Source organism: Acomys russatus, chromosome 1 (genome assembly GCF_903995435.1).
Source record: "Acomys russatus chromosome 1, mAcoRus1.1, whole genome shotgun sequence".
NCBI classification, from domain to species: Eukaryota; Metazoa; Chordata; class Mammalia; order Rodentia; family Muridae; genus Acomys; species Acomys russatus.
Genome location: NC_067137.1, coordinates 116,660,560 through 116,685,552, shown reverse-complemented (window position 1 = coordinate 116,685,552; position 24,993 = coordinate 116,660,560). Strand labels below are relative to the sequence as shown.

General features: G+C 44.2%; 1 protein-coding gene across 5 annotated transcripts in view; it reads right to left on the bottom strand.

Annotated features, from left to right (window-relative positions):
• Positions 1–24,993, bottom strand: part of Evl (Enah/Vasp-like) — a 130,410-nt gene that overhangs the window by 44,020 nt on the left and 61,397 nt on the right. The window contains exon 1 of one of the 5 annotated variants that reach the window (XM_051151280.1): positions 6,302–6,466. The exons of the other annotated variants lie outside the window; for them this stretch is intronic. Coding sequence (XP_051007237.1) covers positions 6,302–6,312 — 11 coding nt within the window. The 5' untranslated portion in view covers positions 6,313–6,466. Of the gene's footprint in view, positions 1–6,301; positions 6,467–24,993 lie in introns of those variants that run through there. 5 annotated transcript variants of the gene reach the window in all.

Here is a 24,993-nt window from a genome sequence, read left to right as displayed (position 1 = left end):
ACTAGCCTGGCGCCTCTCTGCAAGGCTCTTTTCCTTTCCAATGTAAAGGCATACACATGTGTGCCAGAGAACATGGATATGAATGAATGTTAGAGAAAGTGAGAAAGGAAGGCCGAGCCCAAGCTAACTCAGCATTCTGCCCCACATATGGAGGCACATGAGAGCGTATAACCCAGGGATCAGGGTAATGATTAGGCGGAGCTGTCTTTCAAGTTGTTAGAGATGAAAGTGAGGCTGAGGAAGCAAGAAAGAAGTGAATCAAATGTGAGCATCCAACTGAGAGCACCTTGAATAAGGAAAGCTTCAGTTCAGTGAAGTGGTAAGCCACCACATGCTACACTTTCAGGTGGACTTGGTATGCAGCTGCCTTCCACATGCTGTGTGTAGCTGCCGTTGCCTCTTAATTCTCTCAGCTCCCCAAGGAGACACATACTGGGGCAGGACTTCTGGGTCCTGTCTTTGTGGAGCATCCCAGGTACACCAGAGAGTGTCATGGAGGGTCACTGAAAGGATGGCGGACTATCCTCAGGCCTCACTGGGAATTTCTGTGCTGGGTCTCTGGACCCTGCCTTGTACCTCATCTCTGTGAACCCATGAGCCACTAGCCTGGTGCAGATTGTCTCTGGGTAGAACCTAAGGTCCCTAAGGCAGGGGGGTTGGTTTGATTCTTAACCAGACATTTTTCTTCCATCTAGACTAGCTGGAGGCTCAGACTGGGAGGTCACAGGCAATCCAGATGCTTGCTTTTTATCCTACAAGGCTGCCATCCTAAATGTGTGTGGACAGTGGTCTCCACTTATCTCTGAGGACCTGAGGATTGATTCTTTAAAAAAAAAAAAAAAGCCCCAACCAACTGATTCTCAGACTCACAGCTCTTCCTATACCATCTCAGAGCACCAACTTTTGCCACCTAACAGGCCATGTGGACATCACATGCCTCAGAAGTATTCGGGAAGTCTGATAAGCTTTAGGTAAACTATGTAGCTAGGCTGTGACTTTGATTAAGCAGAATGGGTTTCAGTACAACCTCAGGACAGCTGCGGAGATCAGTTTAGAAGAAGGACTGGGTGGTGGCCAGCTTTAAGGGGGAATTAGTAGCCTGGCAATGAGAACAGCTTGTTTCAACTAACACCTCCAATCCTTAGCACAGCCCTTTGGCTCAGTTCAACCAACATCCAAGTACTTGCACTGTTTATTAGGCACAGGGACAGACCAAATCGAGCTGTCTTGCCCACCAAGCAGCTCTAGGATGGTGGACAGATCTTGCCAGAGAGGTGCAAAACTTGCTACAGGAGGGCAGAGCTAGTGACAGTGTGGAATGACCGCGGTTGTAAACACTGACTAGGAGGCCTTGGCTCAAACTCTGAGTACACTGTGGGGTAAAAATCCCTTTGAGGAGCTACAGCTGAGAGGAGAGACGTGGCATAAGAGACCTGGTTCTTATCCCAGCCATAGCATGGGACACCGATGTGGTCTGGAACCAGCACCTGAACAGTGCTGTCTTGCTTGAGGGAAGGGAAGACAACACCTCACACGGGAACTGTGTGTGATATACACAGACCAACTGGTAGAATGCTTGTCACCCAGCACTTCACACAAAGGCAGATGTTGGATTTCTCTCTCCCCAGTGACCCAATTACCAGAATAGCCACTGGGCTTGACCAGTTCTCCCATGTTTTCTATTTGGTGCCTGGGGAACCTGATGTCCTGCTTTGAGTGACCAGGAGCTTTGGGCCCACGGACAACTGTGGACAAAGGAAGGCAAACATTCCAGAAGCTCTCCTGGCCGATGCGGCTTCAGGTCCTGGGGAAATCACTCCCAGAAGAGTTATTATGTAATCTTTGAGGCTTGGTTGGTCATAAGCTTCTGGGACAGGTAACCTTGAAGGAAATCCCAGGTGCTCTTTGAGACTGTGGGCGACTCAGAATGTGCAAGACTTCATACGTCTTCCTACAGAGGATTTCTGCACGTCCTTGAGAGCAGTGGAGACTGCTCTGATGGCAGCCACTATCAGTTGCACAGGGGCCACTATTTCTTCGCCACTTAGAGTAACTGCAATGCCTGACACTAGAGGATGCTCCACTGAGCAGCAGCTATGGCAGCCAAGCATCTCAAAGCACAGAGGATCAAAAAGAGAATTCAATCTAGAGATGCAATGTGTGGGTTCCGAGAGATGTTCTTAGGCTTTGGGGAAACACTAGGGAACCAAAAGGACCAAACTCCCTGCTGTCTTGGAACTGGTATTCTAGGTTGAGTAGAGAGGACATAAAAATAATAAACAGAACCTGAATGAGTTATGCCTTTGTCATGTCTGGGATTATCTTTTCTCCTGACATATCTCCACTGCTCTCAAGGACGTGCAGAAATCCTCTGTAGGAAGGTGTATGAAGTCTTGCACATTCTGAGTCACCCAAGGTCTCAAAGAGCACCTGGGATTTCCTTCAAGGTTATGAAACTAGGGATGGAACTGAAAACAAACTGGCTCACACTGGAAGGGGCAGATAATCAACTAGTCATTCACACTGTGTTCCCTGTGGCTGTACTGGGATATTGGTTAATTCTCACTTGGCAGCCTTATGCAAGAAACATTTTTGGGGACGTACGCTGCACAAAGTTCAAAGCCCACAGTTTCTTCCGGCCTGCCTGTGCCAAGCCTTGTCCCCCAGGAACCACCTCCCACCTGTCATACCAGACCTTTACTGCTTCCTTCACAGCCACAGGGTTACTGGGAAGTCCTTCAGGTCTTTATTGCATCTGGCTACCTCTCTTCACCTTACCCCAGCTCCACCACCAGTCCACTGCCGCTGATCTGATGGCTGCGTCAGCTTCCCAAAAAGACTTTCTGCCTTGGCTCTTTTCACAGTGCCAACGATGACCTACAGTGGCCAGTGAGGACATGCTCAGCCTTGTTAGCTGTCTTTTCCTCCAAAGCTGCCCATAACTTGATAAGTAAAATCAAACTTTACAGCTGGGTGGTGGCGGCGCATGCCTTTAATCCCAGCACACGGGAGGCAGAGGCAGGCGGATTGCTTTGAGTTCGAGGCCAGCCTGGTCTACAAAGTGAGTCCAGGACAGCCAAGGCTACACAGAGAAACCCTGTCTCGAAAAACCAAAATAAATAATAAATAAATAAATAAATAAATAAGACTTTACATGTGCACTGACAGGCTTCATGTACCATGTACTTGGCCCTCATTTCCTTCCATTCCCCCACAGCCACATGACTTGGTCCTCCCTAATCTTTTTCTGACTCTCCAGTGTACCAAATTGCTCTCACCTCAGAGCACTTGCTGTGTCTCTCTGCCACATTTTATGTCTGTCTCATGTAACCACTCAAGTTTTAAGGAAAATGTTTCTAGAAAGGATGCTAAGGTGATGGCCCACCATTCTCTCTCCATTGCTCCAGGCATTCTAGCTCTCTTTGGTGATTTCTTAACTGTTGCCTGCCCTTCCCTTGCTCCTAGTAAAACTGTCTCTCTAGCCACTACAGCAGCCCAGGCTGACTGACACCTGCTATAGCCCCTTTGAAAGAAACTCTTCCTGTGCTTCAGAGTCCTCTAATGGCCACTTTCTTCCGACAGTGCCAACTTTTCAAACACAGACGCTCATCTTGCCTGCCTACATTTTTCTGTTCTTAGGGTTCTGCTTGTTTTGTTTTTTGAGACAAGATTTCAGTAAATTGCTTACTCTGTGGACCAGGTTGGTCTCAAACTCATAGAAACCTCCTTGCCTCAGCCTTCCAAGTGCTGGGATTGTGGAAATGTGCCATCACATTTTCCAATACATCGACTGTGTTGCAGTGTCTGATACAGCATAACTCTTTCACAGCTCTTATTCCTCCACAGGTCTGAGGCTGGAGGTCAGCACAGCATCCAGGAGGCCCACATTCCAGGCTTAGATCCACTGTCACTAGCTGTGCTTACGATCCAGTTCTTTATCCTTCTGTTGGTTTATTTCTCAATGAAATAGAAACGTATTTGTGAATAATGTTTGTGAAGGAGCCTAGGAATGCTGTCCCCTAGTCTGCAACCCTGGTGTGTGGACAACGTCTACCTTCAGGGACCAGCAGATGTTTAAGATGAGCTTCCCTAATTCTCTTGTTTGTCCATTGACAGTGACTACCTTAGAAGGAATCCAATTGTCATGACAGCCCTCCCTGTAACCCCTACAGGGACATGCCACAGTGCCATGAGAGGAAGACAATGGAAGATACACCCATCCAGTTACTCACTCAGATGAGGGCCATTCCCTTTTCTAGATGTACTGTCTCCATGGAAAGAACATATAATCTTTGTATTTCTCTGGATATTGTGATTGGGGGAGGGGGGGCGTTGGCACAGGGCTTCTCTGAGTAGCTTTGGTTGTCCTGGACTCGCTTTGTAGATCAGGCTGGCCTCAAACTCACATCAATCCGCCTGTCTCTGCCTCCTAAGTGCTGGGATTACAGGCGTGCACCACCATGCCTGGCTTTTTTTTAAATGCCATTTTCATATCACTCCATCATCAATCTATTTCAGAGACTCAGTTGCTGGGGGTGGGAGGAGCTCTCCCCATATATTTGTTCTCATCAGGACTTCTGTGAGACAGAATCCTGTGTGCCGACAAGGGTGCAAGAAAATTCAGCTCCTTGTCTCTGATTAGGTGCTCAGAAAAGATTTCCTGGTCCAAAAGTGGCCTTAGTGACAAGAAATCCTCTGTAGCTCTACCTTGGTTGCCAGAGTAAGTGGGGACTCTAGATGCTATCATATCTCAGATGGACAGTCACCAGTGTCAGGTCATGAGCCTGCTTGCTCAGACAAGTGCACACAAAATTGATGAGGAAGGAGACAGAAAACCTAGCTACTAACTCACTGCAGACAAGTCTTGCCCAACTCGGTCTCCAGAGATAGACCAGGACTTCAAAATCTGTCATGCAAATGATACGATACAAAGTGCTTCTCCTCAGCACAAGTCAAGGGGTGCATGAAGAGCACAGAGCAGCTATTCTGGTTCAAGTGGAAAGGTCAAGGCCAAAAGCTCTGCTGCCTTGGAGCAGTAGTCACTGTCCCCAGGATGCTTGCCAGTTGCAACTTCTCCAGTGTCTAAGGGTTAAGAGGCCTCTCGGTGCCTCCTCCTCATTTCCCTCGGGTGCTGTTTTCTACCACCAGCAACCAAGAGTAAGCTTCCTCAGCGTTTGCAATATAATTTACAACTGAAAGTATCGTACCTCTGAATGGAAAACATTCTTCTTCACCGCTCCAAGCACAAATCTCTTGAAGCTACAGAAAAACTAAAATGACAGAAAACTGGCTGCAAAGGAGCAGGAATAAAGTCACCAAAACTCAAGCAACAGATCAGTGTTTCCCAGGCCTAGCTAAGCTGCAGCTGCTCAGCATAGAATGAACCCCACACACAGGCTGTACTCACTGTCTCATTCACTCTAGTAGCTCACTGTAAAATGTGTCTCAAGAGCCTAGATGAGGCACTCTGAGTAAGCTCCAGGTCTGGTTTCCCCACCCCCCACCCCCCCCCCCCTGGCCCCTGAGGCAGGTGGGCCCTGGGTAAGTCCTATAGGCTTTAGAAACCTTGGCATCCTCAGCCACAGGTAGAAGCTGTCATACCATCCTCATCCATCCAAGAAAGGAAAAAGACAGTTGGCAAAGTAGCATTTTCAAACAAATTAAGTGGGATTATTACTTTATGTGAGGACACAAGGCTATAAACAATTCAATCAAATAAATGTCCCAAATCTTGGAGGATAAAACTTGGTCCTTTTACAACCTTTCATGTAGTTACAGGGAAAGGAACACTCATGTCCAAATCATCTCACTTTTTGGAAGAACACTCAGAATATAACATGGTTTACTGATAGCTGGTACTCAACAATGCTCAACATTGTTTATGGGACTAACAGTCGAAGGTGGGCAAGTGTCTCCTCAGGACATAGTGCATGGAGTTCCTAGTGTAAAAGAAACTCAGGGCTCATCTTGCTCCAGAGGCACAGCACACAAGCCCCCTCAAGCCATTCTGCAAAAAGCCTAGACCCATCACCAGTACCTCTGAGTCAAAAATACTCCCCTCAGTGTTCAGAATCCCCTCTACCTTCCAAGGTGGGTGGTCAGTTCTGAGTAAACTTTCTTGACTGAAGTCATTAATTGCTCTAGAATTTTGACAAGTTCCTTGCCCTATGGTCTGAGATGTTTCCATCACTGACTGGTACCCAAGAGGACCAGAGATGACCTTGACAGCACCTTCCACAGTAAGAACCTGGGTTGCTTGCTTCCTTCACACCCCTTTATCCCATTCTGTCCCAGTACTCACCCTGGGGCCATGGCTGAATGAAGGCTGCATAGGAACACTGAGGAGGCGAGTCCTGCACTCCACTAGGTTATGTGAATCAGAGGACCACAAACCCTCAGAAGACAGCTACAATTTTAGACTCTACTTAAAACCAAACAGGAAAAGGAAGCTGAACCAGAGACAAAGGGGAAACAAACCGAAGTGAAAAACTGAAACCTAGGTAGAAAATAGAGAAACAAGAAGCTAACAGCACAGGGCCCCAGCAATGTGGGTGGCTGAGATCTGCTGCTTAGGCCTGAGACTGGCAACCTCAAGCTCCTGAGTTTCCTCTTGACTAAAGAAAAAAAAAAAGAAAAAAAAAAAAAAAAAAAGAAAGAAAGAAAAAAAGAAAAAGAAATAAAAGGAGGACACCACTGCTCCTAAGGGTTTGACATTTTTATTATAGGTATAAGGGGAAGCACAGGCAGAGATTGAGGCATCTGGAAGAGTCCAGAGTGAACATGACTAGCAAACTGAATTGGGCCATGTGAGGAGAGGACAGGGAAAGGAAAGAGCCAGGAGCCAAGAGGACCAGTAGTCAAATGGCTGAGATTATATAGGAAAGAGCAGCTGGAGAAAGGGCAGCCAAACCCCTGGGATGGAAAGCCTAGGGTGGGGGCAGAGTACCAGCGGGGATGACTCTGTAACAGTTACTGGTGATGCTGAGAGGGGCTGGGGACAGTGTCTGTATTGATGTGGTAATAGACACTTTTGTTAACCCTTTGTCCTTGGCTTGAGACCTACCAACCTGTAAGAGCCACAAAGTTGGCCAACAACTGGGGACCAGGCAGTGGTGCTGGTTCCACAGTGACTACTGGCTCCACTGTCAGATCTAGGTCAGAACTGCCTCAGGATCTGGACCCAGGTTTCCACTGACAGTGCAGGGTCAATGCAGATGACTTCCTATAGGCTCCTAGGAGAAGGCTGCTGGACTCAGAAGGTCCTGGCTGGGTGGGAGAGCAGGGGCCTGTGTGTACACCTGGACACTAGGGTAGAATTTGTGTTTCTATTAGGAGACACAGCTTTCTTATGGGATACCGCTGTCAAAATTCAGAGCTGAAAGAACACTGCAGGAACATGGGGAACTTGACTTTTTTTTTTTTTTTTAACCTATTAAGTGATCATGGCCTCCATTTCCAAGAATTAGAAGGAGGGGCAGGCCTTGTCTTTAGAAGGCTTTTACAGTTCCACAGCCCGGTGCAGTGGCACACCTGCAATGCCAGCACTCAGGGAGTTCACAGGGGTGAGGCCTGCCTGAGCCACACAGTGAGCTCCTGCGAAGAATGAAAGAAGGACTGAGGGCACAGGGATAGACGGATCTGTTGGCAGGTAGATGCACTGAAATGTTAGTATTGCAACGATGGGTGTGTGACGGACATAAAGGGCTTGTTCTAACTGAAGAGATGAACACCCTTTGAACGTGGAAAATGCATTTTCAAAGGCATTAAAGATCTACATTTCCTGTTAAGGATGTCAGCTGCAAACCAAGGTTGTGACTTCTGGTTTTGTTTTTAGCTCGTTAAGAGTATTTGCTAGTTTTCCTTATGAAGTTTTCTTTCTTAGCTGTGGAATATTTGAAAGTGTGCTAATTAAATTTGTTTTCCTTCAAAATCTATAGTGTCTTCTCACTCTGTTGCTATTAGTTCTACTGTGGTCAGAACATGTGCTTTTAGTATGGCTTTTGTGTTTCCTGGTATGAATGCAATTGTTTTATCTATACAGAGACTTCTACGGGCCAGTATGTAGGCCAGTTTGATGAACATACCATGGTCACAAGAAAGGAAATGTATTCTCTACAATGTCAGTTAGGTGAAGGTGGGTATAGGCGCAGAACTTCTATGCCCTTACTACTTTCTCTAAACATTCACCAACTGCTGAGAAAAAGGACTTACAAATCTCTAAATGACTTACGGGTAGATAGGTCTCTCTCTGTCTTCAGTTTTTTACTGATATTTTATACATTTTGGGGCTTTTTATTAAGAACATTTTCTACTCTATATTTTTTATTGCTACTACTATAACAAACCACCACAAACTCAGTGGCTTACAGCAATACAAATGTATTATCTCATACTCTTGTACGGTAACAGTAGGCCAGAAGTCCAACATGGATCAGATTTTCAACATAGATCTCAGTAGGTTAAAATAAGATGGTGGAAGTGTTCCACTTCTTTCTGGAGGCTCCGCTGAAGAATTAGGTCCTCCCTTTCCCGCCCCTACATGGTACCCATCCTCCTTGGTTCATGGCTCCCTCCTTCATTTTTGAAGCATGCAAGGTACCACTCTGACATCTTTTCCAAAGTGACCTTTTCCCCTGCCCATGGCTAAGGCAAAATCTGGTTTTGTTTTCTCTTGATTTTAAGCTGGCCTCAAATTCTGTGTGAAGCTAAGAATGAGCTCGAGACCCTGCTCTTCCTGCCCCTGCTCCTCAAGTCTAAGAGCAGGTTCATAACACGAACCATCAAGCCCAGCAAGTTTTTCAGGGTTTGTGTGTGTGTGTGTGTGTGTGTGTGTGTGTGTGTGTGTGTGTGTGCACGCGTGCTTGTGTTCATGTGTGTGTGCATGCATGTATGTGTACGTGCATGTAGATCAGAAGTTGATACTGGGTGTCTTCTCCAATCACTTTCCACTTTAGCTTTTGACACAGGCCCTCTTAGGGCCTTCCTGTAAAGAATCTGATCCTGCCACACACGGCCTGGCTTCAGTGGGCTGGGCCGCCTTGTGTGAGCCTTCCATGTTCTTTCACCATCCTACCTTGTACCTCCAGCTGAAGATGTAGCCTGATCTTCCTGGGTCAAAGTTGTCCTGTCTTTCAAGACTGAGGCCAGGGAAACACTTCTCTAGGCATTGCTCTAGCAGAGTCCTTGTTCCGCTCTGAAACCTTAGTGAGGCAGGCCATCTTAGTTATGAGACAAAGTCCTCAGTGAACCTGGAACTCACTTGGCTAAGATGGCTGGTCAATGAGCTACAGGGATCTATCTTGCCTCCTTCTCAACCCCTGCAATGGGGTTACAGATGCATGCTGCCAAGTCTGCCTTTTACATGGGTGCCAGAGATCTGACTAACTTAGGTCCTTATACTTGCGGCCACTTTATGGACGGAGCGATGGTGCAGGCCTGCACTTCTTTCAGTTGTTGGTCTTCTGGGCTCCACCATCGAGTTCAGTTTGTAATACTCTGGGGCTTTCTTCCTCCCACAAACCAGTTCCTAAGGCCTACAAGCAATATGGTCAGGTCTATCACGGCAATGGCTCCACTTCTGAGCTCTAGTTTTTCACGTTGGTTATTTGTCTTTTTGCTGTGACAAAATACCTGAGAAAAATAACCCAATAGTTTGTTTCGGCTAAGCGTCTAGGAAGGGATCCATCCAGCTACGGTGGCACATACCTTTAATACCAGTACTTGGGAGGCAGTGGTAGGTAGATCTATGTGAGCTCAAGGTCAGATTGTTCTACAGAGTAAGACCCTGTCAGGTAAGAGAACAAGCAAAGGAAGAGAGTCTTTTATGGCAGGAAAGTGTGGCAGGAAGAAGTGTTAGGTGCCTGGTCACACTGTGTCAGCAGTCAAGAAGCAGAAGACAGACAGGAAGTAGGACCAGGGATAAAACCTCAAGGCCCATCTCCAGTGACCCACTTCCCCTGCTGAGGCTCCACCTCCTAAAGTTTCCACAAGCCCCTCAGGTCGGACTGTCAGCTGGGGACCACAGATTCAAACACACTGGCCTGTGAGAGACATTTCACATTCAAACCACAGCGGGTCTCCTCAGTCAGGCTGAAGTGACCGCTCCATATCCTGCAGCACTGCACGGCCTCTGGCAGCACCTGTCCTGCTCAGCTCTGCAGAGGGCAACCAGAGCTGGGCTTCTTGGAGCGCTCTAATGTACAGGCAGCCCTGAGGCTGCAGCTCGAAGAAGCCGTACCCAGATCTCAGCTGTCTCTGCGAGGACTTGCTTCCTTCTCCTCAAGCTCTCACTAAGTCTAATTGTGTAGCTAAGTCCAGGATCTGCTTCCTGTGATCCCTTTAGCTTAGGCTCCACCTTTCCCTCTAAAACAGACAAGCAAACAGAGGCAGCTGGCTCCGGCCACGGTGGGGCTTATCATGGTATTTCTTCTGAGGAATCAGAGTCCTAGGTTGCCTATTTGCTTTAGTACCTTTGGTAGATTTTGTTCACTTTACAGCTGGTTTTGTTGTTGTTGTTTTGTTGTTTTTCAAGACAGGGTATCTCTGTGTAGCACTGGCCATCCTGGACTCCCTCTGTAGACCAGGCTGGCCTCAAACTCATAGTGATCCGCCTGCCTCTGCCTCCTGAGTGCTGGGATTAAAGGCGTGCACCACCATGCCTGGCTACAGCTGTTTTTAAAGTAAGTCATTATCATCACTTCAAGGACAGAAACAGAATCAGCTATGGTTATTACAATTGCAAAGGTTATTTTTTTCACTTTCTGAAGATGTTGGCCTATGTGTAAATATCACTGTGAGAAAGTGCCTTTCAGTTTCCTTCCCCACTTCCTGTCTTTCACATGGTGCTACAGTCTTTTCTGGTTTCAGTAAGCAGGTAGATAGAGAACCTTTCGGGAGGTCTTTTAACTCAATCCTTTAATAATACGCTTAGCAGAATTATGAGAAGGAGCAGGGAAGAGAAAGACTCTGGCCCGCCCTTGCTTTATGCAAGACTCCCTGGTTATCACTCCTACCCTGATTCTGGCTTCCTCCCTCATCTGTTCAATGAAAGGAATGGCTTTATTAAAAACCCATGGGTGGGGCTGGAGAGATGGCTCAGTGGTTAGGAGCACTGCCTGCTCTTCCAGAGGTCCTGAGTTCAATTTCCAACAACCACAGGGTGGCTCACAGCCATCTGTACTGTAATCTGATACCCTCTTCTGCAGATAAAGCATTCATATGCAATAAATAAAATAAATAAATCTTAAAAAAAAAAACAAAAAACCACGGGTGAGGCCTTGAGGTGGTCAGCAGGTAAAAGAGCTGACCGTCAAACTGGCGATCCCAGTGGAAGGTGAGAGCCGACTCTGGCAGGTTATCCTCTGATCGCCATATACATGCTGTGTCACATGTGCCCCCTTCCCACATACAAAACATACAAACAAGAATTTATGCCTAACAGGCCTCAAATCAATCATGTCAAGACAATAAAAAAAAATGTTGGGAATATAGGATAGGGGATGTCGGCACCAAAGAAGCAGTTTAATGAGAAGAAATCTGTCCTGTTTAAAGAAGCAGCTTGTAATGTGATACGAGCCAAGCTCAGAACCAGCACAGAGCTTAGGGTACATAAGGTACCTAGCAGGCTTAGGGTAAATGGTGAGCCCACAAAGGAACTTACCGATGAAGAGGGAGGTAACCAACACCTACAGCAGACAGGCCAAGGCCTCTCTGGCTCTGGGTGTCAGCACAGAAACATCCACTTGACCAGAAAGAGGTACTGCCAAAGTCCAAAGAATTTGGAGTTTGTTAAAAAAAACAAGCCAGGGGCTAACTCCAAAGTCAGTTTACTTAGGAAGCCTCTTTGAGCGACTGGCAAACATGTGGACAGCCATGAACTGACACTCAGATCTCTGTGCCTTCTTGAAATAACCTTCCATCTACCTGCAGTCAAAATTGGGCTTGCCTTCCAAGACTCAACTTACCCGCTTTACCTCATCAACAAGTGTTTACTGAGCAAAATGCCGAGAAACAGCAGGGGCACAGTATCCTTATCCACCTAATTCTGCAAGAGCATTGCCCATTAGGTAGGGACTACTTTCTTCCAGTCACTTTTTAGTAACCATTTGCTCTGATACAGCTTTTGATATATGGCACATGTCCAGAATCTCAGTTAGTCTTCTGCTGGAAGAACAGGGACTCAAGAAGTCCACAAGTCACTAGCCACACAGAAAAGGACAGACATAGAAAATGAAGGTTGGGTCTACCGCCTCTCAGGGCAGCCCCTCTCAGTTACGTCCTCCCTAACCAAGCTCCTGCTAAACACGTCTGCACATAAGCAGTTATGTCCAAGGACATAATGATGAACTCTCAGGGCGAGTCACATCTCTGAGGAATGCAAGCATGAAAGAAAGACTTAAAAAGAAACAGAGCAGTGACTTTGACCATGAGTAGCAGACCTTTCAAAAGCAATGGAGATGAGAAATGCCTTTGGAGAGAAGGAAAGTTACTTAAAGCAGTAAGTGGGGAGTAGCAACAAGGAACAGGAACCAACCAACTTTTCAGAGTTCAGGAGGCTCAGCAGTCTGAGCAGTGAGTAGAAAAACAACGAAACAAAACACCCAGGTAGGGTCAAAGAACTGACAAAGACAAGGAAAGGAAACGAGCCGAGAGAGAGAAAGCAAGAGCAGAAACATTGATGTCTCTCTAAAAGGCATCTTGGAAAGAAAGAAAAATAGAGATAAAATATTTGGATAAATCATGACAGAATAATATAGACTTCCAGAGTGATGTAAGAGCTCAGAGCAGAGCACAAATACAGTTAGGCAGAGATAAGTGCACACATGCATCCATATACACACAGATTATAATGTTTAAGGACATCAAAGACAAGGAGGAAATTATAAAAGCTCTCCATGGAAAACCAAGCCACCAGCAAAAGAACAAAGCCCAGAGTACGTCTATCCCCAGCGGCAGCGAGACAGTGGGACAGAACCCCTTCAGATTCAGGGGAAATGCTCGCACGTCACAGTTAGTGAGACTATTGTTTATTGTTATTGTTTATTATTTGTTTATTTATATTTATTATTTTAAAAGATGTGTAAGGGTGTTTTGCCTGCATGTATGTCTGGCACATGATTGCCTGGTGCCTGGGGAGGCTAGAAGAGGGCGTTGTATCTCCTGGAACTGGAGTTACAGATGGCTGTGAGCAACCACGTGGACTCTGGAAATGAGCTTGGGTCCTCTGGAAACACAGCTGCTGAGCCATCTCTCTAGTCTCAATGTGTTTATTATTTATATGTTTACGTCAAGGGCTTTGTAGGTAGCTTAGGCTAGCCTCAAACTCATGATCTTCCTGCTTCTGCCTCCCAGGTGCTGAGCTCATAAGAGTGGGCCACTGTTCTTGCTTAGTGACGTTCCTTATTACCTAAGGTCTGAGTATGAACAGACAACAAGAACTAATGGCCACTTTTCAAAAAGCATAGAACAAGACAACTGTAGAACTGAAATTCAAGTCACAGTATATTTTATGTATGTATGGGGTGCTTAGTTTTGATGTCACAATTTAAGAAGGGTGCTAGCGACCAGAAATATTCTTAGAGGGTGCTGAGATAGTGGAAACGGAAATGAGTAAAGATGGAGGAAAGTACGGCTGTGCAGCCTGGGTGTCGAAAGTGAACGTGACGTGCAATATGAACACTAGCTCTGGACCTATAGCAGAGAAGTCACTGGAAACGAAGTCACATGTAACCTGAAGGAGTAAAGTTGGATAGGTGGCTAGCATCAGGCACTGTGCTAGCACTTGGGTCCAGACGTGGATAGGACACTTCCTACTTTCACGGGGTAAAGCTATATGGGAAAAAATTATTTGGATTTCGTGGTAGTGATCAAGACTGCAATTAACTGCAGGGTACCTCTGTTTTAGGGAAGAGACTGGATTCAATGACTTACATTCTGATTGTGTACAGTTTGCTCAACAATTCTACTGAAAAGATGACAGTCTCTGCCCTTACAGGCTCATAAATAAGACTTAAGTCAGGTGAAGGAAGAGATGTGTCCAAGGTGTCAAATTGAGGCTGCAAACTGATTTGGAAGCCAGGCCTCATACGTTTACCTTGTCCAAATTCTTAAACCAGCAAGCACCTCCTTCAGAGATAAACTGTCCTCTTCACTGGGTTGCTGGTCTTTCTGGATCACTGTCTCAGAGAGCTCTTCAGGAAAAGGTATCTTACATTCCTCCCCCCGGTTTTTTGTACCCGTGGTCACCTTCAGGTAAGATGTTCATCTCCGTCCTTTCTACCACCAAGAGCTCTAGCGAGGATCAGTCAAGGCAGCAGTATGACAGGAGCTTTGCAAACTGAGAGGTGCTGCTGTGTGTGAGAGGCTTCCTTGTTCTGACTGCTGTTCTGGTTTGCCAACTTACCCACATCTGGAACTAACTAAAGCCCAAATGGCACACCTGTTAGGGATTTCTGCTTAATTTGAAGTGGCAAGATATACTTCTAATCCAGATGTTTAATCCAGATCTGATCTGGACCCCACCTTCTGCTGGAATTCTATGTAAGGACATAGAAGGAGGAAGCTGTTGCTCTTTGCCTGCTTGCTCTCCCCTTCACTGGCATGGGAGCCTGCATCTTTGGGATTCAGCATCTATTCAAGACCAGCTGAGACATCCAGCTTCATGGATGGAGCAACTACTGGAATCTTGGACTTTCCGTTCATAGATAGCCATTGTTGGATTAGCTGGACCATGGCTTGCAAGTCATTCTAATAAATCCTATTGCTAAGCAGGGCGGTGACAGCACATGTCTTTAATCCCAGCAATAAGGAGGCAGAGGCAGGCAGATCTCTGAGTTCAAGGCCAACATGGTCTACAGAGTGAGTTCCAGGACAACCAGGGCTACACAGAGAAACCCTGTCTTGAAAAACCAAACCAAAACCAAAACAACAACAAACAAGCAAAAAATGTAGTCCAGCCTCTTAAGATATAATCAGATATAAATCAAATCAACCAGATATAAATTGTGGGTTCAGAACAATGAGAGGTGACTGAGGTGACTGACAGCATAAGCAGGGTCCTTTTCTCAGTTGAGAACAGTGAGAAAGAAGGCTGCAAAAGGGCACAGCAGAAGAGAGGAAGGCCGCAGAAGGACTTATGGACTAGGTTCTAGAAAATATCATTCTATTAATATTCAAAATAACTTCATCAAATGGGCCCTACAATCTATAAAACATGGTTCTCATCTAGGTTGGACAGAGGTGGTTTTCCCTCTAGGAGGTATTTGGCAATGCTGAGGTGTTTCTGCTTGTTACAACAGCGGAAGGGGCTGCACCTCAGTCAGTGAGAAAGCAGGGGCTTGCCTGAGGCTCCAAGACTCACTGCAGCTTAGGACAGAGAGAGAGAGAGAGAGAGAGAGAGAGAGAGAGAGAGAGAAAGAAGGATGGAGGAGAAGAAAGAGTCAAGGAAAGAAGCAAGCAGCTGCCAGTGCATTTCTGACTTAGCTGTAACACCTTTGGCCACCTTCGGAAGGAGGCTACAAGACTTCGCAGGGTGATGATTTACAGGTACGACGGCTCATTTCACTCTTTGTCTAATTCCATCACTTTGATACCACCACATGGCAGTAAAGGCAGACAGGCAAAGACCAGTCTTCTGAATTTCTGAAGCCTTCCAGAGTGAAATGTGTGTCCCTGCCCTGTGCTAAGAAGGGCAGGACTCCAGGATAAACTCCACATTATAGGCCCTTATACTAGCTCTAAGTGGGTCTCAACACAGCAAGACTGCAGTCTCTGTGGAAGGGAATCAGGAGACACTGTTTAAACCAGAGTCAGGGCTACTCAAGGGATCCATGAACTGAAGAGAAGATGTTGAGGTCATTGGGTGAGGGTGGGGGCTTGACACCTGTGTTTGTAGCCGCACTTGAGTAACTTCAGGCCAGCTGGGGGCATCCCTTCTCTCCTGAGAGGGACCACTGCTCTAAAAACAGGAGTCTGTTCTACTTTAAATGCTCATTTCCTAAAGTCAGTGGTACTGCTTCCAGTATGGGCAACAAAACTGTTACTAGGGAGGGAAGGCAGCTGGTAGAGCACAGTTTCCTAGCCTGGTTGAGAGGAAATATGCTCGCTGTGTCAGGGAATTCATTGTCTAAAACACTGAGACTTTTTTTTTTTTTTTTAATCATTCAAGATACAGCGTACTAGGCACGGACACTTGAGCAGATAAAGCCCAGCCCGGCCAGTCCCCATGGCCCGGCAGGGTCTCCCACGCTCTTGGGAGAAGCTGGACAGCCCTGACGGGTCTAGAAGGGTGTCTGAACCGCGGCCACAACTCAGTGGAACCGAACCGCCAAAGGTGCACGATCTAGACTGGTCTGCTATCTAGTCTGTCCCGGCAGGAACCTGACTATGGGCCACAGCGGTCCGGGCCTGGACAATCGGGCAGATAAAGCCTGGCCCAGCTAGTACCCATGGCCCGGCGGGGTCTCCCATGCTCTTGGGAGAGAATGGACAACCCTGAGGAGTCTGGATGGGGTCTAAACTGTGACCACAACTCAGTGGGACAGACCCACCATAGTCTTGCTGTCTGAACAGGTCCAGGCGAGAACCTATCTACCCGACACAGCAGTCCGTGCCTGCACAATTGGTCAGTTAAAACCTGGCTGGTCAGTCCCCATGGCCCAGCAGGGTCTCCCACACACTTGGGAAGAGGCTGGCCTGACCCGACGGGTAGCGTGAACGGAATCAGGCTGGAGCCTACCTCTGCAGACCCAGTCAGGAGCTTAAGGTGTAGAGCAATGTTGGCTCTGTTTCTTAACAATTAAACTTTATTATACAACCCAACTATCCTGTACAAGAGGGAAAGAGGGTTAAAGGGAAACAAGAATAAACCTTCCGGTATCTGATCCACGTGTGATCCTGCTCCAAAAACCGTAGCTATCTCCTCTCTACTCCACTTGCATCTCTCTTGGGTGTGCAATGGCCAGTCTGGGTCAGGATCCCTCTCCCAGCATCGATGTTTGATTAGAAACACAATAACAAAGCTGGAGTCCCCCCCCCCCCCCCCCCGCACCCTCCCCCCCACCCCAGTGGCTTTCAGACCCAGAATGGCTCCATCCAGTCTATCACAATGTATCTGTGGTGTTTCCAAGGGACAAAGCCCGCCAAGACTGCTTTCACCTGGGACAAAGCTTACACTCCTTCCCACACATGCCCCTTTTCTTAAAAAAAAAAAAGAAAAAATTAAGAACCATATATACAAATATACATATATACAGAATCATCAAGTATCAAATACATAACCCAATCTTTTTATATTTGTTAACCTTGGAGAAGGATTTCACTATTTTATCAAAGAGAGGTTTTTTTTTATTGTTTAAAGTTTATTAGAAATTGTAATTATCAATCTAGAAATGTGTTTTTAATTCTTTTGTTGTTGTTGTTTTGTTTTTTGAGTCAGGGTCTCTCTGTTTAGCCTTGGCTGTCCTGGACTCACTTTGTAGACCAGGCTGGCCTCGAACTCACAGCGATCTGTCTGTCTCTGTCTCTCTAGTGTTGGGATTAAAGGCATGTGCCAAGCCCGGCGTGTTTTTAATTTTTAAACTAAAGCTTCTAGTAACATTGTGGTTATCTAGTCTTTAATCCCATCAGAGACCCAAGAAGGAAATTCTATCTAATGGAAAGGAAGTGTTGGCAGGCAACTTCCATGTGTGGATAGGACAGGGAGAGCTGACCGCTTGGACAGTCACTGGATTCTCTCCATCGTTGAGGCGATGAGTCGTCAGCCTTATCCGCCCAAAACATCCAACAAACTGCATTGTGAAGCAGGAATTTTGACAGTCTGGCCCACTGAATCTCTGTAAAGCTGGACAGTAAACTTTCCAGCATCACTGTTGATCATAGTGGACAGTCAGTCTGTCATCAGCAGTAGAGAAAAGAGCAGTTTCTCAGTCCAGTGATCAGTTTGTCACCCTTGTCTCTTGATGTCTTTATCTTTAATGATGTATGCGGAGATGTGGCCAGGAGCGGATGTTTCTCTCTGTCAGGAAAGCCCTCCATCATTAAATGCCATATTTTGTGGTTCTCTGAAGAGTTTGAAGACCAAGTCTCTATCTATTCTTACAGTTATCAATCTATTCCTTTGAAGACATATACAAGAAACTAAACAAACCTGTTCTATGACCAAGTAAATTAGTATCTAGTAAGATTTATAGATAACTAAATAACAACTTTTATCTATTATCTTTTTGAACAGGTTATTAATAGTTTTCATAAGACATTAGCTTTTTGAATGAGTGGCACATGAATAATAAATAAAGATTGAACAAAATGATTTTAAGTTTCTCCTAACATACAATATATAATATTTTATCAACATATATATCACATAAGGTAAAAATGAATAAAAAATATATAATTTAAGTTTTTATCAATGTGAAGCAAAAGTTGAATAGTCTTAAAATTTCATCAATCAAAATAGTCTTAAATTTTTATCAATCTACAATACCAATATAAGAGTTCTGAAGCTAGTAGATTCAACAATCTTCCTTTTATTCTATAAGCCTATATCCTCTCTTCCTTTGGATGGCACGGGATTGAGACAGAGATCCCATGCCTGAGGCCCTACTATGGAAATTAGTTCAGAATATTGATATCTGCCCTGCCCCAGGTTAACTAAGGCTATTTTAAATAATAACAAGTGTCTGTGTCTTGATTGATTGCTAGCCAGACTTATAGAAAATACATGTAATTTTAAAATAGAGCAAAGTCTCCTGGAGCAGAACTCCCTGATCCCCACAGGCAAGAGCACATGACCTATAATCAGTCACCAACTATCCTCTCTCAATGACCAGTGAAGGAGACCAGAAACTACCACCCAACATCAGAGATAGCAATATGACTAAAGGACGTCATAAGAATGCAAACAACAAAAACCAAAACAACGCGGCATCTCCAGATCCCAGCTATCCCAAAGAAAGCAACCCTGAGAACTCAAACACAATCAAAATACAAGAAAATGACCTCAAATCCTTAGTAATGAAGATGATAATGGAGGAAATGAATAAAATCCATAATCAAATGCAGGAAGATACAGCCAAACAGGTGAAAGACATAAAAGAGGCCAATAGAGAGGCACTGGAAAAATTCAGGAAAATGCAAACAACCAGTGAAGTAAATCAATAAATCATTTCAAGATCTGAAGATGAAAATGGAAACAGTGATAAATACACTGAGAGAAGAAAACCAGGAATGAGAGACCTTAGAGAAGAAAGTAAGCAACACAGAAGGGAGCTTCTTTAACAGAATCAAAGAAATGGAGGAACGAATCTTGGGACTAGAAGATACAATCGTAGAACTTGAAGCAACCATCAAAGAATATGCTAAATCTGAAATTTTCCTGACACAAAATATTGAAGAAATCAAGGACACCATGAAAAGACAAAACCTGAGAATAACAGGCATCGAGGAAGAGAAGACACCCAACTCCAAGGCCCAGAAAATATCTTCAACAAAATCATAGAAGAAAAATCCCCCAATTTAAAGGATATGCCTATAAACATAGAAGAGGCCTACAGAACACCAAATAGAATAGACCAGAAAAGAAAATCTTCCCGCCACATAATAATAAAAACACAAAATATACAGAACAAAGAAAAAATATTAAAAGCGGCAAGAAAAAAAGGCCAAGGAACATACAATGGCAAACCTATCAGAATTATACCCGACTTCTCAGCAGAGACCATAAAAGCCAGAAGGGCCTGGACAGAGGTCCTGCAACCCCTAAGAGACAACAGATGCCAGGCCGACTACTATACCCAGCAAAACTATCAATAACTATTGATAGAGAAAACAAAATATTCCATGATGAAAACAAATTCAAACAGTTCCTTTCCACAAATCCAGCTTTACAGCAGTTACTAGAAGGGAAACTCCACCCCAAAGGGACAAGCCACAACCAAAACTACACAGGAAATAGATAACTACACCATCACAAAAACACAACCACACAAACTCTCTATTGTAACCAACATCAAAAATTGAGGGTCTTAACAGTCACTTGTCATCAATATCTCTCAACATCAATGGTCTCAATTCTCCAGTAAAAAGACACAGACTAACTGAATGGATGCATAAACAAGACACAACATTCTTCTGCACTCAAGAAACACATCTCACCCACCAGGACAGACATTACCTCAGGGTAAAAGGCTGGAAAAAAATATTTCAAGGAAATGGTCACAAGAAGCAAGCTTGTGTAGCAATTTTAATATCTAATAAAATAGACTTTCAACCAAAACTAATCAAAAGGGATGAGGACATTTTATATTCATCAAAGGTAAAAGTCAACCAAGATGACCTCACAATTCTGAATATCTATGCTCCAAATACAAGGGAACCCACATTTGTAAAAGAACTATTAACAAAGCTTAAAACACTCATCAATCCCCACACAGTAATAGTGGGAGACTTCAAAACCCCACTTTCACTGAAGTCATTGAAACAGAAACTAAGCCAAGAAATAACATGATTAACTAACACCACGAATCAAATGGATCTAACAGATATTTACAGAACTTTTCACCCAAACACAAAGGAGTATACCTTCTTCTCTGCACCCCATGGAACCTTCTCCAAAATTGATCACATAGTAGGTAACAAAGCAAGCTTCAACAGATACAAGAAGATTGAAATAATACCTTGCATCCTATCAGATCACCATCGTGTAAGGCTGGACTTCAACAACAACAAAAAGCCTACACACACATGGAAACTAAACAACTCTACTTAATGACACCTGGGTCAGGGAAGAAATAAAGAAAGAAATTAAGGACTTCTTGAAATTCAATGAAAATGAAGGAACAACATACCCAAATTTGTGGGACACATTGAAAGCGGTGCTAAGAGGAAAATTCATAGCACTAAGTGTCTTTATAAAGAAATTTGAAACATCCCACATAAGCAGCTTAACAACACATCTGGAAGCCCTGGGCGGGGGGGAGAAGCAGAAACACTCTAGAGGAGTAGAAGGCTGGAAATAATCAAACTCAGGGATAAAAATCAATAAATTAGAAACAAAGAGAACAATTCAAAGAATCAACAAAACTAGGAGCTGGTTCTTTGAGAAAATCAACAAGATAGACAAATCGTTAGCCAAACTAACTAAAAGGCAGAGAGCCACTACCCAAATCAACAAAATCAGAAATGAAAAGGGAGATATAACAACAGACACTGAAGAAATACAAAGAATAATAAGATCCTACTTTAAAGGCATATATGCCACAAAATTTGAAAATCTAAGAGAAATGGACAATTTTCTTGATCGATTCCACTTGCCAAAATTGAATCTAGATCAGATAAACAAATTAAATAGTCCCATTTCTCCTATAGAAATAGGAGCAATCATTGATAGTCTCCCAACCAAAAAAAGCCCAGGGCCAGATGGTTTCAGCACAGAATTCTACCAGACCTTCAAAGAAGAGCTAATACCTATACTCTTCAAGGTACTCCAAAAGATAGAAATGGATGGAACATTACCAAATTCATTCTATGAGGCCACAAAGACTGAACAAAAACAGAGAATTTCAGATCAATTTCTCTTATGAACATTGACAAAAAAATACTCAATAAAATACTTGCAACCCAAATAAAAGAACCAGGTAGGCCTCATTCAGGCATGCAGGGATGGTTTAATATATGGAAATCCATCAATGTAGTCCACCATATAAACAAACTGAAAGAAAAAAACCCCACATGATCATCTCCTTAGATGCAGAACAAGCATTTGACAAAATCCAACACCCATTCATGTTTAAAGTTTTGGAGAGATGAAGGATACAAGGCACATACCTAAACATAATAAAGGCTATATACAGCAAGCCAATAGCCAACATGAAATTAAATGGAGAGATACTCAAGAAAATTCCTCTAAAACTGGGGAAAAGACAAGGCTGCCCTCTGTCCCCATATCTCTTCAATATAGTTCTTGAAGTCCTAGCCAGAGCAATAAGACAACAAAAGTAGATCAGGGGATCCAAATGGGAAAGGAGGAAGTCAAATTATTATCCCTATTTGCAGATGATATGATTGTGTATATAAGTGACCCCCAAAATTCCACCAGAGAACTCCTACAGCTGATAAACAACTTCAGCAAATTGGCTGGATACAAAATTAACTCAAAAAAGTCAGTAGCCTTCCTATATACAAATGACAATGATGCAGAGGAAGAAATTAGGAAAACGACACCCTTCACGTTAGCCACAAGCAATATAAAATATTTAGGAGTTACTCTAACCAAGCAAGTGAAGGACTTGTTTGAAAAAAAAAAAAAAAAAAAAAAAAAAACCAATTTCAAATCTCTGAAGAAAGAGATTGAAGATGACATCAGAAGATGGAAGGATTTCCCTTGTTCATGGATTGGAAGAATTAACATAGTAAAAATGGCCATCTTACCAAAAGCAATTTACAGATTCAATGCAATCCCCATCAAAATAGCTACACAATTTTTTAAAGACATTGAAAGATCAATTCTCAAGTTCATATGGAAAAACAAAAAACCCAGAATAGCTAAAACAATCCTATACAATAAAAGATCCTCTGGAGGAATCTCCATTCCTGATCTCAAGCTATACTATAGAGCAACAGTAATTAAAACAGCATGGTACTGGCACAGCAATAGGCTGGTTGAACAATAGAATGGAATAGAAGACCCAGAAATGAATACACACACATATGGTCACTTGATTTTTGACAAAGAAGCCAAATCTATTCAATGGAAAAAGGATAGTATCTTCAACAAATAGTGATGGTCTAACTGGATGTCTACATGTGGAAAAATGCAATTAGACCCATATTTGTCACCATGCACAAACTCAAGTCCAAGTGGATTAAAGACCTCAACATAAAACCAGAGACACTAAGTCACTTAGAAGAAAAAGTGGGGAAGAGCCTGGAACATATTGGCACAGGAGACAATTTCCTGAACAGAACACCAACAGCCCAGGCTTTAAAGCCAACAATCAATAAATGGGACCTCATGAGGCTGAGAAGCTTCTGTAAGGCAGAAGACACTGTCAACAGAACAAAGCGACAGCCTACAGATCTTCACCAACCCTACATCTGACAAAGGTCTAATATCCAAAATATACAAAAAACGCAAGAAATTGAACACCACCAAACCCAATAACCCAATTAAGAAATGGGGCTTAGAACTAAACAGAAAATTCTCAAGAGAGGAATATCGGAATGGCTGAGAAACACTTAAAGAAATGTTCAACACCTTTAGTCATCAGAGAAATGCAAACCAAAATGACTCTGAGATTCCATCTTACACTCTGATATCAGAATGGCTAAGATAAAAAATTCAAGTGACACCACATGCTAGCGAGGATGTGGAGAAAGAGAAACACTCCTTCATTGCTGGTGGGAATGCAAACTTGTACAACCACTTTGGAAATCTATCTGGAGCTTTCTCAGAAAACTGGGAATAGGGTTTCCTCAAGACCCAGCTATTCCATTCCTTGGAATATACCCAGAAAATGTTCCACCACACAAGGACATATGCTCAACCATGTTCATAGTAGCCTTATTCATAATAGCCAGAACCTGGAAACAGCCTAAATGTCCCTCAGTTGAAGAATGGATAAAGAAACTGTGGTACATTTACACTATGGAATACTACTCAGCTATTAAAAACAAGGAATTCCCGAAATTTGTGGACAAATGGATTGAACTAGAAATGATCATAATGACTGAGTTAACCCAGAAAGCAGAAAGACTCAAGTGGTATATACTCACTTATAATTGGACACTAGCCCAAGGGGCATGTCCCATGAAAGACCTCATTTACCAGGAAACTGGGATAGATGAGAGGACATCCTATTGGGACTCTAGGTGAGAGAAGTATGGGAGAATGAGGAAATAGAAGGATCCAGAGGGTCCTAGAAACCTACAAGAAGAACATTACGACGGGCAGATCTGGGCCCAGGGGTTCTGCTCAAACTATTGCACCAAGCAAGGACAATATGTGCAGTAAATATTGAACCCCTACTCAGATCTAGCCAATGGACAGGACATTCTCCACAGTTATGTGGAGAGTGGGGACTGACTCTGACATGAACTCTGGTGCCCCATATTTGACCACCTCTCTCTGGTGGCTCTCAAAGAAAGAATAAGCAGGCTACTAAGATGAGCCTTGATAGCCTATAACCATATAGTGTGGGAAGAGGTCCCCTCGGTCATAGACCTAGGGGAGGGGAATAGGATGAAAGCGGAAGGGAGGAACGAGAGGATACAAGTGATGGGATAACAATTGAGTTTTATTCTGAATAAATTAATTAAATAAAAAACATAGAAAAAAATCATTCAAGTTTGCTTTTTCAAACAAAGTTGTTAATTTAATGTAGCTTCAGAGATTCTGCTCTGGGGTGTGCTGACGTGCTGAGCTGGCTAAGGGGAGCTGCAGCTGCAGGGAATGATGTGGCATCTAGAGACGGGGCCAGCTTAATCTGGTCTGCTCTGTTTGGAAACCTTGCTCTCCTCATCTTGAGGATGAGGGGTCAGGCAGGAGGCTGAGCACTCTTAGCATGGCTTCTCTGAAGTTGACCTTCCCGCCTCAGTCACCTGTCTTATTCCTACCTGGCCGTGATTAGGAAAGACTCTCAAACAAGACAGTGTTCAGTTATTATGCTCTCCACCATCTGTCCCAATAACAACTTGCTCATGTGTAGGCTTTTTAAGAAGCAGTTCTCAGAGGGCTCAGCAGTGATGGAAGCACACGCGGAGAACACTGGACAGCACACAGCTGCTGTCAGTACAAAGGTCTCAGAGCTACACTTTCCCCATCACAAAGCTACGTGCTCAGAAGTCCCTCGCACTGTGTTCATCACGCCGACCACTGGCTGACATTGCAGTGACCCTGCAGTGAGGGGTGGAATCGCATTCCACAAGACTTCCAGTATCTCAGAAACATGCAGCCACCTGACAGTTATTGCCCTATTCAGAGGATTTAACATCACTGAC